This window comes from Amphiura filiformis, chromosome 9 (genome assembly GCF_039555335.1).
Source record: "Amphiura filiformis chromosome 9, Afil_fr2py, whole genome shotgun sequence".
Taxonomy (NCBI): Eukaryota; Metazoa; Echinodermata; class Ophiuroidea; order Amphilepidida; family Amphiuridae; genus Amphiura; species Amphiura filiformis.
In genome coordinates, this window is record NC_092636.1 from 43,540,325 (window position 1) to 43,558,600 (window position 18,276).

Below are 18,276 nucleotides of genomic sequence, written 5' to 3' on the forward strand. Positions count from 1 at the left end.
AAACGCAACAGAAAACTGGTTTTAAATGGCCCAATTTTTCTTTAAATCGCCGTCAATTTCGAAGTAGTGAACTCAGAATTTTTATGTCCAAGTCTATATGACCGTGAGATATTCCTTATCTCTAAAATTATTTTTTTGAAGTTGTAGGTGCTTCCACGAACCCGCAGTGAATTTTTATTTATTCCGTCTTTTCACTATTTTTGGTTCCTTTCCTGCGTGCAATCAAGTTTTTCTGGGTTTTGCTGTCAAACCTGCCCTGTTCCCACCGTCACTCTACGAAATAGCGCTACGCTATTAAAAAAATGTCCTCGGGTTTATTGACTGTACATTTTCCCTAATGGTCATCTAAAAATGATAGACCTAAATTTGGTCCTGCCGCATACAAAAAACTATGGGTACCCCTAAATCAGAAGCCAATTCCAGTCCCTTCGATAATTCGCCGGGTCGTCGCTGGGTCCGCTAGTCTTAGTCACAGCCAATATGCCACAGCATAATTCGCATTACAGTGAAATGCGACCAAGCGTAGACTTTGCGTATACTACGTTTTTTATACGATCTATTTTTAGCATGACTCCACAGAGCTCGCGTTGATCAAGGTCACCCTCGATTTCTATTGTGCAGTGAATATTATTTTAGGTAAAAAACATGTTACTTGTCACATAGAAAGGTTTTGATATGAAACTCGAGTGGATTAACCGACTGTTTAGGGTTGGAAATGCTTCAATTTTGGGTGTAGCACCTGTAGTACTAGTTATGTATGGTACATGATACATGTCATATGAGTACCATCAGATAGAAAGCTACATGTAGACCGGGGCTGGTTAAAACAATTTGCCTAGGCCTATTTTTGGTCACAGCTAGAATTTCTGTGACGGGATAAAACATTATTATTTCCTGGTTCAACTTCGGTTGAAGAATCCTTTATTGTCACAGCTAAAGGGGAGTAGATAAAAGTTGGGTGTTACAACTTACCCCGGTGGGGTAGGTTGTAACATGGCTGGGGCAGGATTTAAGGCCAATGACCTTCCTGAAATTAATGTTACTTGATTTATCAATAAGTAATGCTACAATAACATTAGAGTAAACTTATGAAAACCAGAGTAATGAAGCTAAAATGCTGCTCGTTTGCAGTGGTCATCAAACCGTACCTTGTCTCCATTCTTCTTGATAACGAGCTTTGCTGAGTATGAAATCTCCATAGCATCACTGATGATAATGATGATGTTGCTGCAAGCTTCTTCTGGGTCATTAGATTGGAGCGCAAGAGACCAGTCTGCAGATGCAAGAAAACCTCACATTCCCCAGTAGTCACCCTTGTCGTACTGCCACACTTTACGCTTGTAGGGTTTATCTCTGTACAGCGGCAGGTTTAGTTTAAAATGAACTGGGCCGTGATCTTGCATGTAATGTGCAGGTTGCATCAAGATCAGTGATGACCAAGTCAAGAATCTGGTCTTCCCGGGTAGGTTCTTTGACAAATAGACCAAGAGCATTACACATCTTAAGTGTGCGACGTCCAGCAGCATATGTTGTACGGCTGCCAAGCCATTCTTCGTGGTGGACATTGAAGTCGCCAAGAAGAACTACTGATTGTACATTGAATTCAAAAAACTTTGACGAGGTGATGGAGTTCAGATAGCTGATGATGTTACCAGGTGGTCTATAGATAGCAGCAAAGAGTATTTTCTGTGACGTCATTGTCACTGAGAACCACATCAGCTCCAAGTCCTCTGGATCAAGAGCACTGTCATGATATAAGGCGATACCCTCCTCTGTTGGATGTAGGCTGTCTCTATGACAGCTGAGGGAGTATCCTGGTATAGTTATGTAGTCAGCACTATCATTCACAGTAGCATATCCAAAAGGTTTCCACGATCGGTACTCGGGTGTATCCAGGTAGAAACTGTACGTAGATGTATTACAGATTCGTTTGTGTAGTCAAACCGTTTCATATGACCTAGACCTTTTGGAACCAAGAAAAATGCGATGTTACAACCTACCCTGTTACAACTTATGTATGTATGTGAAAGCCATGCTCGTGTGTATCCCTATGTGCTGGGCCTTTTTAGATATATATTAATACAAGAAAGAAAAATGTGGCTGCAAATGGCAAACAAAAAAATGTGGACTAAACACACACCAACACACCCCCACCCTACACACAAAGGCATAGCACATACATAAAAGAGAAAAGCCAATTTTTTTGCCTAATATGTCACTGCTACGTATAAAAGTGATTCAATTTAACCTTTAACGGTACGTATTATTTGGTAAACTTAGATTATTTGTCGTTTCTAGGCTTTGAATAATACGGAAAACATGTCAACTTGAAACCGCGGTTGTCTGTTGGCATATAAAACTAAGTAATTTTAAAGAAATGTTTAACAATGATGGCGCTATTTATCTAAAATCTAGTCTGCATCTTTACAAGGGGTTGAAACTTGTAAACTGGTATTAGAAAAACAGCAAACAGACGAAAAAATGTCAAGGGAATTTTCAAAAAACTTTTTGTCATGAAATGCAAGGAATAACTCATATTATTTGGCTAATTTAAATTTTAAAAATATGCAAATAGCGCCCTCAATTTGCACACAAATGTACAGTTTATTGAATAAAAATTACCCCAAAAAAGCAGAAAAAGATGAATAATATGATATAGAAACGAAAATCTATGTTAAAATTGCTACAAAATAGATGTGTATATTCAGTTAATATTTGTGTCATAGCTGGTATTATTCAGGTCTAGAATTGAACATTATAATAATGTTTTGTTAAAAAAAATAATAAATGATCACATCAAACAACCGTGAAACAAGTTATCATGGTATTGCTAACAACCGTGTAAACATTAATGTGTGTAGAAACGGATTTTTTGTGTCGACGCGATGATGAAAAATGTACACTGAGGTTTTTTCTTCTTTTAGGAATGAATGTTTCAAAAATTCAACGTTGCAGTCGCTTTCACGGTTAAAGCACAACATCTTAGATACCATTTCATTGTGTTGTTTCACGCAGGTCTACCTAGTTAAGACACTACACCATTGGCAAATGTCACCATAGACGAATCACAGCTGGTCATTTCAATAACTTACACCTATAGGATATCACACCACTGAAGGGAAATTATTAGACTATGCCATAGTTGATATTTGGGCGTCCTCATCAGCAAATGTTATAATATGGCTTTAAATCATGATGATGTTTATTATCAAAATACTAGTAAATGGTTATGAAAAAAGTTTATATAATTAGTGACAGAAAAAGTAAAGTATACGTCGGCTTATATTATTGAATGAATGGCATAGTTATAATGACTCACTTCAATACTGAACAATTCTGATTTTGGAATGAGCTACCAGTTTTGCGAAAGCCCGAATAAAAATCGACTATGTACTTTGCAATTATACTATGTAATTGATAACCGTCTATCATTATTGTCAATAATGTCAGCCCTACATGTAGGGCTGACATTACTGCACGTCTCGTGAACCGTGTCCTCTACTGTCTGAAACGTATAGTGGAGTAGCGCACATCGAGGTGAATACGCCCTCTATTAGTTCACATCCAATCATACTGCAGTTACTGTCCGTTTTCCTATACACAATGCTCTCACCATTGACGCGCGACCTTTACAAATAGTGTATGTTAGAGGTATAGGCATTTATTATTATTATTATTATTATTATTATTATTAATCAACACTTATATGGCGCTCTAACAATGAGCACAGCGCCTTACAAAATATACAGGCAAAAATGAAGCAAGAAACAAAAACAACAAACATTAATACAAATGTGTTTTAAGCAAACGCTTGAAAGCAGGCACAGACACCGCCTCCCTCAACTGGATAGGCAACTCATTCCAGAGCCGTGGAGAGGCAACAGCAAACGAATGATCACCAGCTCTCTTATTTGATCGTGGAACCAAGAGCCTTGTTGTATCTGAAGAGGAGCGGAGTCTGGGCCTATTTTCGTGCGTTACCGTGTCGCTGAGCAAGGTAAGCAGGTCACATAAATATGGTGGAGCCATCAAACACTTATAGACATACAACAATATTTTAAACTTTATTCTGTCCTTCACTTGAAGCCAGTGCAAGGAGTTCAGGAGATCCGCAGAGCATCTGTCCCGTCCACAAGCAAAAACTAGCCTGGCCGCCTTATTCTGGACACGTTGTAGCTGTTTGAGGTCGGCTTCACGAGCACCAAACAAAAGAGAATTAGCATAGTCTATGCGGGACAGGACAAGTGCTCTAACGGCATGATGGCAGGCTTCCTGAGAAATAAAACGGCGTATGCGACACAGATTGCGAATGTGGAATTTGATAGTTTTACACAGGGTACTAATATGGATGGACATGTTCATTGAACCATCAAAGGTTACACCCAGGTTCTTAACAGAGATTGAAGGCTCAATTGTTTTACCATCAAGCTTCAGTTGGATATCAGACACCAAATTTAACACTCTTGGGCCCGCAACAACAAAAAACTCTGTTTTTTCTTGGTTCAATTGCAGTTTGTTGCGCAACATCCACATATTAAGATCGGATATGCAATTGGTAATACGAGCCAATGTCCGTTCACACTCCCCGGGGACTTTATGATCAAAAGCAGCCTATAATTGGATGTCATCTGCGTAGCAGTGAAAACTAATATTATGACGGCGAATTATATCCCCTATTGGTGAAATATACAATATAAATCCTTGAGGACCTATGATAGACCCTTGAGGCAGAGAATAAGTGAGGACGTGTTCATTGGATAAGGCATTCTTTATGGACACCCTGGTGGTACGGTTTTCGAAATAAGATCGAAACCAGGAAACAACGGAATCACACATTCCAAACCTATCTCTAAGCCTCTGAAGGAAGCCGACATGTCAAGTAGCACCAACAGTACAGTCTTGCTGTTGTCAACGTACTGGAGAAGGTCGTTCTCCACCTTTAGCAGAGCAGTTTCCGTGCTATGAAACTTTTTGTAGGAAGACTGATTTCTTTCGCCCAGATCATTCCTGTCTATATGGCTACCTACTTGACATGACGCCGCTTTCTCGATGACCTTTGACAAGAACTTGATATTGGCCACGGGCCTGTAGTGCTTAAGAATGTTATGATCAAGGTTTGATTTCTTTAGAACAGGTGTTATTATAGATTGCTTAAGAGTGTCAGGGAATGTTCCAGAAAACAGAGAACTGTTAACAACCTTGGTTATTATAGGTAGTAAAATAGCCAAATTGTCCTTGACTAGCCAGGTGGGCAGTGTGTCCAAGGAGCAGGTCTTACTGGGGAACTTCATAACAATCTTCTCAACATCACCTGTTTCTAGAGATTCAAAGCCATGCAGACTTGTACAAATAACTTGATTAGGATCAGTGATGTTCCCTGATCAACAAAATCAACATTAGCTCTGATTTTCTCAACCTTAGATATAAAAAAATGATAGAAAGTCATCCGCCATTTCTTTTTCAGATTTGGATTCCAAAGCAGGAAGAGCTTTTGTTGATTTATTCAGAAGTCCATTGATTGTTGCATACATATCCTTTGCGTTAGCGTTAGAAAATTTATCCGAAAAGTACTCGGTTTTAGCTGTGACAATTGATTTATTAACAAGTTCTTTCTGGGTCTGAAAAGCTTCATAATCTTCTTCCTTCCGACTTTTCCGCCACTTTCGCTCAAACCTTCTGCGTTTGCGTCTCCAAGGTAACTGCGGCCTAATGGTACGCTCTTTAGTAACGACTGGACACACTTCATCGAGGACAGATGACGTTATAGTCTCATAAGCCTCAGCCAAGACATTGGGGTCATCAGATTCGTAGGGGAAATCAACCAAGCGATCTATAAGTAGTTGATTGAACAAATCAGGGTCCAGTTTCCCATAAGGACGAGAACTTGTAACAATCTTCAACGGAGGAGGTTTGGCACACTTAACAATGCAAGTAATTATGTGGTGATCGGAGTAAAACTCAGGATGGACGTCGTGTACTTGAATAAGATCATCAGTTTCCCCTGTAATAAGTAAATCAAGGATATGATTCGACTTGTGGGTGGGTTTGTCAATAAATTGACGAAAACCTGTGGTCATTAAGATATCATTAAACCTCTTTGTGTCCCACTTGTCAGGCCTATCCATATGTACGTTAAAATCACCGATAAGCACAAGCGATTCTGGAACAACACACAGTTCATCAAGAAACATTTCAATGTCATCCAAAAATTCAGATGTTTTAAGACCGTTAACTTTGGATGGTGGAGGATGATATATAACAATGAACTGGATTGAGTTTTTCAATGTGACAGCGAAATGTTCAAAATTCACAGAGTTGGAACCTGTGTGGGAAATGATCAGATTGAGTGTCTTTTTGTACAAAACTCCAATTCCGCCTCCATCTCGGCCACCCCCTCTTGGGGAATTCAAAAACTCATAACCAGGGGGTTTACACTCGCCAATTACGACCAAGTCATATCATACTCAATAACATGATCAACCAGAGTTGTTGTTTTATTTGTTATACGGTTAGCATTCCAGTGATGGACAGTAAGATTGGAATATGGTTTAGTACGTGCTATTGGACGAAGATTAGATGCATTTCTAATCATTAGATTCCGATCAGATCTTTTTTCAACATGTTCAGTTCTAGTGGAGAGGGGTCTATGAGATGACAAAACTGGTATTGATCTTTCTGAGGAGTTTTCTTGAGCACTGTTTGTTGTTTCAAATTTTGGGGTCTGACGACGAGTGCGTACACCACCACGAATACCCCTGGGTCGAAAAATGCCAAAGTTCTTAAGATTAGCATAGGTGGTAGGTGCTATCCAGTTACCAACACCTTTACGTAGTGTTATGAGTTCATGTCTACTATACTGCAGTAGGCCAGCATTGGGCTGAACCTGAGTAGTTACAGTATTTGATAACTGAAGTGCACTGGTTCCATTCATCTTGAGGTGCTCAAGTGGGCAAGTGATTGAGTTATCAGTTGAGGAAGTTATTGATCCCTCCACTTGAGAGTGTATCCAGTGATGGAGATATAGGTTCAATGAACCAAGTATGTGAAAATACAGACACAGTACCAATATTGGAAAAATAGAAAATAATTTCATCATGAAATTTCAGTACTTATCCAGCTACAATCCTTTTAAAAGTCAGTCAGGTTTGTCACTACCCTTAGCTCTAGTAGTTTGTAGAAATTCATGAAGATCTGGCAACAAATATCCATTTGAACGCAACAAATTGAGAGAGACATTTAGCAGTGGCAGCAGCTCAAGACAGCGCCCCGAATAGGCATTTGCCTAGTTAACATCACTGTGTGAAAAATTACCGGCCAATATTTAAAATATTCTCCAAACTTCTAGCAAATATATTTCACTAACATGACCTAAAATTACAGCTAGGTTAGATGTTCAGAAATAGTCGCACTTTGGTAAAATATGAGTGAGGGCAAGGCATAGCTAGCTCATAGCTAGCCAACTCCCCGTGTTAATTGAATGGAGATTTGACCGAAAATATTGGTAACGGACCGCTCACTTCTGAAGGATGCCACAAAAAAAAAGGGTACAAGCTACATTTTAAGTATTCTATGAAATTCTAGAAAATATAGTTTTGTAACATGTCTTAAATTTTTAGCTAATTTAGGTGTTTGGAAGTATTCGCACTTTTGTGTTTTAGGAAGGATATGTAAACGACAGATAACACCAAAAAATTTGAAGAAATTATTTCCAAACCGTGTTAAGTCAACAATCATTATGTTGCTAATTTCAAGAATGCGGGTTAACAATAAGCAGACCATTGTCTCATGTCGTGAACAAAGGCCCACATACCATTGTTACCTTGCGTTTCCTTTATAATCGGTTACCCAACTGAAACTATAATACCAGCTCATTGCGATACCGCATAGGTAAAACAGACACATGTGCACAACCAGAGAAGATCTGATTTAATCAGTTGAGCTGTTTTCAATGAGTGTTATCTTGGTTTAATAGCTTTTAATGGGGTGTAAGTCCTGCAAAGGTCGTGGTGAATTCTACTGTAGACATGACTGCATCATGTAATCCAATAATTATCTTTGACTGGGCTCACTTCATGTTGGTACCACGACGCCACTGCAACGGGCAATTCCAAAATATCACACATTATAGTTGATGGCTGATAGAAAGGAGGTTTTAATAACAATAGAGGGGCAATAGATTACACAACGCATTGTTCTTTTGTGCCGATTTGATTTGCCGATAAGCTATTCATCGAGAGGTACCTTTTGTTCAAGACAAAAGAGTTCCGCCATTAAATCGGTAACTGACCTGACAGCATATGAATTAGGGGTTCATTCATATATTTTCACGACTAAACAGTTGTTTATGCCCGAGGGGCCGCTTGCGGCCCGTGGATGGGCGATCGAGATGGGAAGGGAGGGGTGGGAGGGAACGGGAAGAAGACAAAATAAATTTAAGCAAGAGGGGGAGAAGGAGAGAGGGGGGAAGGAGAGGGAGGGAGTGATATACCTCCCTAATGTGTAGGCACAGAAAGAATAAGTGCAGAGAAAATAAAATAAACGAATGAATAAAGAAATAATAATAATAATTATAATTATAATTATAATTATAATTATAATTATAATTATAATTATTATTATTATTATTATTATTATTATTATTATTATTATTATTATTACTATTATGATTATTATTATTATTATTATTATTATTATTATTATTATTATTATTATTATTATTGAAACTAAACATATAACAGCACTAGACCGCCATGTCGCGATGCCAGACCCTTTATTCGTTACGTAATTAAATAAACGACGTTAAATTGTTTCAAGATGCAAATCAAGATCATTACAATAGAAGTTGGTACAATACAGCTTGTAATAAATCCTCATTGTGTGATTACATACGTTTTAAGAATAAGCCCAACCTGGAGAATTATCTTCAAGACAATTTGGATTTTTATGGTGCCAGCTTAAAGTTTAAGGCAAGATCAAATACACTGCCTCTAAACGGTAGAGTTGCCTCTTGGCATAATAGTAAAACTTCTGGTTTATGTGATTTATGTCAGAGTAATATAGAAGATATTAGACACTTTATATTTTCTTGCCGAGTGTATAATGATATTCGTTCTAATGAGTTCAAAAGATTGAAGGAAAGTTTAGAAAGGAATGGTCTATTATATGTATGGGAATTATTTATTACAAGCAACATTGATGAGAAATTACTTATCTTGCTTGGGGGTGACTGCACCCAATGTTTACCAACGTTTCCTAGTGACTTAGTTCACACGGCTAATGTTTGTTTTGATGTGACATGTAAATCTTTACTGAAAAGAACATGGAAGGCACGTAATGATTTCGTTAAGTAATTAATTCTTCACCACACTGACTACAATATTGTCTATTGTATAATGTATATATCCAGTTGATGTAGTTTTAAGTGGCTGGCACTCAGCTTCCAACCCAGGGGCCAATTGGCTTTTGATGCTGGCTTTATTTGCTTCATTCTTTTTTCCTCACTTCATTTGACCCACGGGCGGACGATGAATGCAAGCCAACTTAGTAAGCTTTAGTATTCTTTTAGTATTTTTACTTTAGTATTTTAAGTATTCTTTTTAGTATTTCTGTTTGTATTGTTAACTTTTGTAAATACTTTCAGTATCATCTTTTAATTCTTGTTAACTTTTGTTTATATGGATGCACCACCAAGACGGTGGGTGCCGCTGTTATGAAAGCGTTTTCCAAATAAATAAATAAATGAATAAATAAATAAATATTATTATTATTATTATTATTATTATTATTATTATTATTATTATTATTATTATTATTATCATTATTATTATTATTATTGAAACTAAACATATAACAGCACTAGTCAGCCATGTCGCGATGCCAGACCCTTTATTCGTTACGTAATTAAATACCCAATCAGATGTATTTCACACCTGCCAAACAAAATTCACCCAATTTCGAAAATTGGACGTTGAAAGTACACTCTCATGAATATTAATTGGTAACATTTTCTAATATGTCAGCACTCAAATTGGAAACAATAAATGAATAGATGCTGCAGTCCGTTTAGGCCGATATAGCATCAAACGACGTTTAAGATTATACGCCTAACGTTCGACATCCAAGATGCAACCTTGGATGCCCAAGATGTATGGTGGCTGAAATGTGACATAATTATTTTTAGATGCATGAAATTAATATTAAATGAAGTGACGAATTTAATATTAAATATTTTATATTTAATTCGCTAATTAAATATTAAATTCGCAGATTTTACATTAAATTCGCAGATTTCATATTCAATTCGTTAATTTGATATCTAACTCGTAGATTTAATATTAAATTAGTAGATTTCATAATTCGCGAATTTCATATTTTATTCGCAGACTACTATTAAATTCTTATCAATCTGCAAACACCCGACCGTCCAAAGGTTGTTTTGGGTCATAATTCTCTGAACAGTAGCGGACCTCATTTCATTTCCTACTTCCATCAGTATTTTGGCAAGTTTTGTTCACTAGGAATTTCTTAATCTGTCATTTAAACTATTATTAAAGAGAATACATGTTCAAAACATGTATCCAGGGTGTAACATTTTTGTTATTAAGACAGTAATAAAATATCTGGACTATTGATGATTAGCATTACCACCGCAGTATTATTAAAACAAAATAGGTTTAGCTCATAAAAGGTGGATGGTTGTATGTTACAAATAATTCGTCGACCGTATCACATACTGACGTATTCGACATTTTTAACATTTTTGAGAAAATTGGTACATTTAATAGTTTGTTATGTTCTACTCTATATATTCACCAAAAGACATGCATCAAAGTGGCTTAATTAGTAAGATATTGATTAATTTAATTACGTCGTATTTGCAAAACCTTGAAAAGTCCGTATCACATAACGACGTATTTGCCGATCACCTATACTGCACAAGCCAAGTATGTCGTATCTGCAATTTGAAGAATTTGCCGTTTCACATAGTGACGTATTTGCGCGACGTATTTGCGCGAATGTTTCATTGCACGGTAAAATTGCTATTTTGTCCTTTTCACATAGTGACGTATTTGCGCAACTGTTTCACATAATGACGTATTTGCATGACGGATTTTTCATTTGAACGGCACTATTGTCATTAATCTTTTTCACATAGTGACGTATTTTATTTAATATTGATTTTTTGCAGAATAAGTTATGTTCTGATTACATTGAAAATAATGTACATTTGCATTACTTTTAATCAGGTTATAATCGACAATAATGTTTTAATTAAGATTAGGCAGAAAATCGCTAAATTTTCAAGTTCGATTTTCTCGAAATGCGTATTTTGAAAATACGTCAGTATGTGATACGGCCGACGAATTATTACTACAATCCAGAGAAGATGTTTCTTCTCTGGTATTAACACAAAGCCAGTTAAAAGTTAATAACCATTGAATTAATTTACTCAAAATGCTGAAGATCACGATCTACGGCAAGCTTGTTTTAAAACAGCACTTAAGATATCCTGAGTGCAATCAGCGATTTAAAAGGAAGTTTATTGACTCAATTAGAGTGATTCATCGTGGTGGCCGCCAATCTTTGCGGTGACGAATGGTGTCAGTGTTGAGTCATGTATTTTTGTCGAAGTTGTATTACGGTCAGTCGGTGGCCGGTAAGTTCGAGCGGTGATAAACTAACCTCACAGTAACTGAAAATAATTGCAGGATTCCCGACCTCATAGAAATATTTTGGGATAGGAAAATTAATTCCCACCTACAAAGGCATTTCCAAGCTTCGAACCCACGCAGATCGTATTATCCCGGCCGACGGGTCAGTACCTTAGACCACTCGGCCATCTGGGGTAGCGTGAGGTGGGGCGCGTAGTTGAATTTGCCATGTCAGAAAACATATCACAAGCCAAATTTGTTTAATATCCTGCACGCATGCCAAAAACACTTTCAAACCTTTGTTTCATAGATTTGAATACCAAACATTAGCACTAGTCTCTTATTTATTAGTTCCTAGTATACATGTGAAATATGCCTTCTTTAATGAGGAGTTTCCACAGATCGTTCTCTTTATTCCAGTCGTGGTAAGAAGCACTAGTTAAGCCATGGGATTTGGTAAACTTTTTATCGTAGTAATGGAATGTAAACTTCTTCGGATCACCCATGAACCCATATGCATTAACCTGCGGAAGTATGAAGAAAAGTGGAATATGTTATTATGCACTTATATTACGATTTCACTGCTACAAAATTATTCCAAATACAGAAGATTCCTGATTCCCTTTTTATTTAGATGAAAAGAAGATATATAATAGTATAACTTTCGAATTGCCACTTTTGATGGTATTCACCACTAGTTACAGTACAAAATGTCCCAAATAGTGTCCCAACAATCCACTTTACAGCATATAGCAATCATTTTGATTAATTTCCAGCTTTAATTTAACATTTTATTCAATTCAAAACGCTTATTACAACTATAAAAGTTCGTTTAGTGGTCTTGTTTAGTGTTCTTCTTTTTTTTCTCTATTTTAAATATAACTTCATTTTATCTGTCGTTTCTATACTTATTAGAGTAACACTATGAGCGTTTAAAATGGTATTGCGAGTTTCGAGTATGTTTTTACATTTAGTAAACAAAACGAAGTCAATCCATGACACAACATTATGGAATTTAGTTAAAGTGTACTATACGTTACATATTGTCTAACTTTTTTACCTCATCGCACGTGTGGAGTGCAAGAAATAGCATGATTGCCCCAGTTGTTGCTCTGCCTTCTTTCTGTAACTTTTTAGACTTTAACCAACTGTTGATGAGATTTCCAATATTAAATCTATATATACATCACATTTCTATATTTTCTATTAAACATGTTAAAGTCTTACACCAACTCACACACCAAATCTGTGTTTATATTTATATAATTATCTTGACAAAGTATCATTCCAAAATGAATAAGAATAAGAATAAGTGTGGGGGGTGTGTATTAACCCACAATCTTTGAGAGCCACCCTTCAAAATATATGACTACTTATATAAACACCAAAAAATAAAGTTTTGGTTGAAACAAAATATTCTAGCCCCCCTGTACATAGCCTCTGAAAGTTTTTGGTTAAGGTTGTCGAATTCGGCAGACTTGCACTATGCTTAACACAGAGATACTAGTACTCAATATTACTGGTGTAACTTACAACTGGTGATGCATGGATGAACTTGTCCTCTCAGTGTATAAAATGGTAATTTCACAAGTTGTAGTGTATGAAGGGACTAATAATATAATATACACCCAACTTGTGGACGATACATCACTTTTTCAAAATTTGAAGGATCTGACAGGTTTTTCTGGAACGAGTCTTGATTTTCAACCAACCTGAAATCATCTGGACATCAGTTTATTGTGTTACATTAATTTAGCTACATCTAGTTTCTAACTGAATTGTTAGCATAATCCAGGAGATAGCTTCTTATAGTCTTTCAGAAGCCTGAATTATGTCGCTTCCTTTAGGTATTGATAAATCAGTGTCACATGCGTATTTCAATTCACCTACAGTCATTCTACACTCATAGAAATTGTTCGTTGGCATTACTCAGTAAGTTGATGTAAGTCGTTGCGTCAACTTTCCGAGTAATGCCAACGCGTACAATTTTGAGTAACGCTGACTCGATATCATTATGTTGGTCGCACTCATTTGCACTTACTTTATTGAGTTGTTACAACTCAGAAAATAAAACTAGGTTAGCATAATTTTCTAGAGGTATGCTATAGTATACAAAATGTTGCACTGATTACAAAAATAAATATTTGAATACTGTTAATTGTGCAGAAAATGATCCAATTACGTGAATTAAGTAACAAAGTACTAAATTGGAATAACTCAAAACAGTAAGTACCAGTAACTTAATATGAACGAGTTACATCAACTTACACGTTGAGTTACAATAACTCAACTAATTGGTTCTTTGAACCTTATTTATTTTTCTAAGTTGGCATTACTTAAAAAGTTGACGCAACGACTAACATCAATTTTTAAGTAATGCCAACAAAGTTGATTAGTTGACGGAACTTTTGAGCTTTTTCAGCATTTTTAAGTTCGGATAACTAAAATGAATTTTGTTTTGGCAACTTTTACACTATTTTGTCCAAACTTACTCCTTTTGAATTGCGCCAAGAAGTCATTTCTATGAGTGTACGTCTGATTCGTCTTCAACGTCAGTGCTCTGTACTAGGCATTCACTTCTGTTGCAATTGTAAAAGTCCCCCCCCCCCACCCCACTTAGTGCTTTCAACGAGTCAAGATCTTTATTGCGTCTTCGGAAACTTAGCAAACAATAAATCTCTTTGGTCTGGAGCCCCTCTTTACATTCATATACCCGAGGAGAGGTTTACATCCACTAGATAGAACAACATCAGCAAAGCCATCACACAGTATATAGCCTACAGATAAGAGATCATCAAACACCTCATGATCGATACTACCATCGCTGCAGGCTTCCTTAAGCATAAAGGAGCCATATTTGGATTCGGAGGGGTTCTGGAGAGTCAACCCGCCTATCGAACATCACAGTGTTAATCTGCATCAGGCTCCTGTCAACAACATCGGTGCTGAACGGAGTGTTGGATTCAATAACTATGAGCTATCATGGAGATGGGCCAAGCAACTCCAGTATGCCTCCTCCTCTCAGGTTAAGTGCAAGTCTTCAGATTTTATAGATCAAAGGCCTACAGGGTCTTTTACAGAATACAGCAAGATTGTGCAGCATAGTAGACCTATCCATGATATAATGAAAGGATTGAATGTAAAGCAAGATCAACTATACAAAGAAGGGTTCCAAACAAAATATATTGCCAACATTTGAGTTAAATGAAATATTAAACGGTCCTGAAAAGGCTTTCAGAACATTCTAATTTGGACAAAATTAAATAGCAAATTGAGTACACAAAACCGCTCCCCACCCTGGCTCCATGAGACCCCACTCTCATGAAATAAAAACAGTCAGTATAGGCCTACCCTTATATTATTCCCTTCCCTTAAATCTACTACATTGACTATGACATGTGAAATTACAATTTTAGACAGTAAAAGGATAAGTTGATTACCAATTAATGCAAGTCACACCAGTATACATGGCATATAACAATATCTCTGTGTTAATCATAGTACAAATCTGCCGAATTCGGCAACCTTAACCCCCTAGTAACAGTACTTTTAATTTATTTTGATCACCTACAACATTCTTAATGATCCCCACAATTGATAATAGCGCATTTACAAAAATACATGTTGCTCGAAATGAAGGCGGAATAAACGATGGTACTAACCTTTTGTCAACATATCTGCAAAAGTCTGGATGAACAATTTTAATTTCCTCAACAGCTAAAGGTTTTGGAAATACGAATGGTTTTCTGTGAATGTAAAAGAATCTAGAATTTAAAAAAAATGATAATTTTCAATTGTAGATTCTCTTGAGAATATCAACAACGTTTCCTGAACATTAATTATCCAGTTCCTGTTTTTTTCGCTACTTAACCTCTATCCTGGCTCATGTTACTGGGAAGAATAATGTGAAGCCGAAATCATTGTTTAGGAATTAAACGGCTTCAACATAATTTAACAAATACTTTTACTGTGATTTAGCTGCGTGTATCGGTGGGTTATTCAAGCGCTCTTTAGCGTCCTCTTTTTAGATTTTTAGGACATACGTAGTTTAATAGATATCCTCCAGAAAAGAAGTTCCAAACTTTCAGTTGATTTAGATATTTGTTTTTCGAAGTACGTATAATTACATGTACCGCCACATATACTTTGATCAGCTCGTAATCGGCAGGAATTTAGGCATTTACCACTACGCTGAAAAGTAGACCCACGTTAAGAGTGGTATAGTTGATCTGCCTGGTCTATATTTTGCGTGTTAAAGAAAGTAGACAAAGTATAGGACTTCAATTAATAATTTGTAATACTTCTGGAGAGATGTCACAAGACAATTCTACAAAAAAATATATTGATTTTAATCCGTGATGTTATAAAGTCCGCTGATTACGAGCTGATCAAACTAAACTCCTCAAAGTTTGGAAACTTTCAAAAACGGTTGTATATCAGAAAATTTTGAAATCTATCTCCATATTGTTTCATACCAGTGAAAACATTGTTCTTTCTTGTCAACAATGACACATCATTTGTGACGATAACTTATTCCATGGCTGAGTAACTTTTTTTGAAAGACATAAAGGTCTCAAAGAAAATGTGCCAAACTGACCATTATCTGCGCTCATCTTATTGCTCTGAATGAATGAACGAGTGGTTTAATGCATGAATAAAAGAATGAATGAAAAGTTGTGTGCAGTACATCATGTTGAATGAAAAGTGCTAGGATAGGATTAGCAATTTTACTACATGTGGCTTCAAACGGATCAACGCAAGTCAACCTATCTTGCTGGTCACTTCTGTATAGTGGTCATTTGTTAGTTGTGATTTCTTACGACTAGTCCAATAAAATATCCACTTACTTGCAGACGTTTCGGAAACTGTCAGTTTCCTTTATCGATGCTATTGATGTAATGACGATCTGTATACAGCTGATGTTGACTGCTGCTTAGCAACTGAGTTGCCAGTTGATTTCTTGTCAGTTATCAGATCGTCAAAAACGTGACTCAAGTTGTATTGCCCCATCGTCTCTGTTCATGGTGTTGCCCCGCTTTCTGATGGTAATTGCCTCTTTGATCCACCTTTTATATCTGTTGCTCTCTTTGCCCACGATCTTAGCCTCATCCCAATCGATTACATGATTGTTTTCAACCACATGGTCTGTGATAGCCGACTTGTGGATGACAGACTGTGATGCCTTTCTCGTTGCTCTTGTTTTGATGTTGTCTCCGATTTTCTCAGCCTCAGTCTTATGTTCGTCAAGTCTTTTCCCAAATTTCCTGCCTGTCTCCCCGATGTAAGCTGAATTACAGTTTTTGCAAGGAATGGAATATATCACCTCGGTAGAATTATGGGGTTCCCGCTTGTCTTTTGGATGAACTAAGAGATTGCGAAGTGTGCAATGAGGTTTCATAGCCGTGGCGATGTTATATGTTTTGAAAACCCTAGAAATGCGCTCGGACACACCTTCCACATAAGGAACAACTACCAACCCTTTAGACTTGTTCGAATCGTCTTTCTTCTTTCTCTCTTTCTTTGACTTTGGTTTTGCCATCTGATCTTTCACCTTCTTGATGCTCCAATCCGGGTAGCCACATTTCTGAAGCGCGCCTTTGATGTGATCGTCCTCTCTTTCTTTGTCTTCATCTTCGGTGACAATTCTGTTCTTTCTGTCCATGAGTGTGCGGACGACCCCTAATTTATGGTGTAGAGGGTGATGCGACCTAAAGTTCAAGTATTGGTCGGTGTGTGTTGCCTTCCGATACACCAGTAATTTAATCGATCCGTCATCTCGTCGAACAATCAAGGCGTCTAAAAACGGGATCTTACCATCCTTCTCCTCTTCATAGGTAAACTTGATTGAATCTGTGTCGTCCACTTGGTTGAGGTGGTCGGTGAGGGCGTTAACTTCATCTTTAGCTACAATTTCCAAGATATCATCGACATACCTTTTCCACAGCTTCGGTTTGCATTCCATAGACGCCGTAGCAATCGCAGTCCCTTCCAGGTGTTCCATGAAGATGTTAGCTACCAACGGTGACACTGGACTGCCCATGGCTGCTCCGAAGCGCTGTCTGAAGATGTTCCCACGAAAGGTAAAGTATGTTGTAGACAAAATAAAATCAAGTAACTCCACCACGTCTTCTGTTGCCAGATTGTAACCATAGGACTTGTTGTATTCTTTAAGCCAACTTCCCTTCTGCAATCTTTCTTTCACAATGTCAAGTACTTTGTTGACAGGTGTACACGTGAACAGCGAGACCACGTCATGAGAGTTTAGGATATCCCCTTCCTCAATAACCACGTCTACCATCTCCTCTGCTAACTGCTTGGAGTTAACCACATGGTGTTCTGAATTCCCTACCATAGGGGCCAGAATGTCCGCAAGCCATTTAGATGTCTCGTAACCTATAGTGGAAGTGTAGTCAACAATTGGTCTAAGAGGCGCATTAGGTTTGTGGATCTTAGGCGTGCAATACAAACGAGGAACGTTCTCAGCAGTAGGATACAGCTGTTTGTATTTAGCTTTAGTAATTTTCTCCTCATCTGACAGTCTGGATAAAATAGACACTAACTTCCTCTTATATTTAGGAGTAGGATCAGCAGATAATTGCTCATACGTTTTGGTATCACTAAGCAT

The 18,276-nt window shown here is 37.2% G+C and overlaps 1 protein-coding gene across 1 annotated transcript; it reads right to left on the bottom strand.

Annotated features, from left to right (window-relative positions):
- Positions 1-11,998: 11,998 nt before the first annotated feature.
- Positions 11,999-18,276, bottom strand: LOC140160091 (uncharacterized). The gene is made up of 2 exons (XM_072183364.1): positions 16,705-18,276; positions 11,999-12,175 (listed from the first exon to the last, which is right to left on the bottom strand). The coding sequence occupies exons 1-2, from the start codon at positions 18,274-18,276 to the stop codon at positions 11,999-12,001; spliced, it is 1,749 nt and encodes a 582-aa protein (XP_072039465.1).

What these genes read in the sequence shown, in the direction of transcription:
- LOC140160091 (XM_072183364.1), bottom strand. Translation starts at nt 18,276, where the DNA reads ATGCTTAGTGATACCAAAACGTATGAGCAATTATCTGCTGATCCTACT. An exon ending in ATAAAAGGTGGATCAAAGAG is followed by an intron (nt 12,176 to 16,704) that starts GCAATTACCATC and finishes ATACTTCCGCAG; the next exon opens with GTTAATGCATATGGGTTCAT.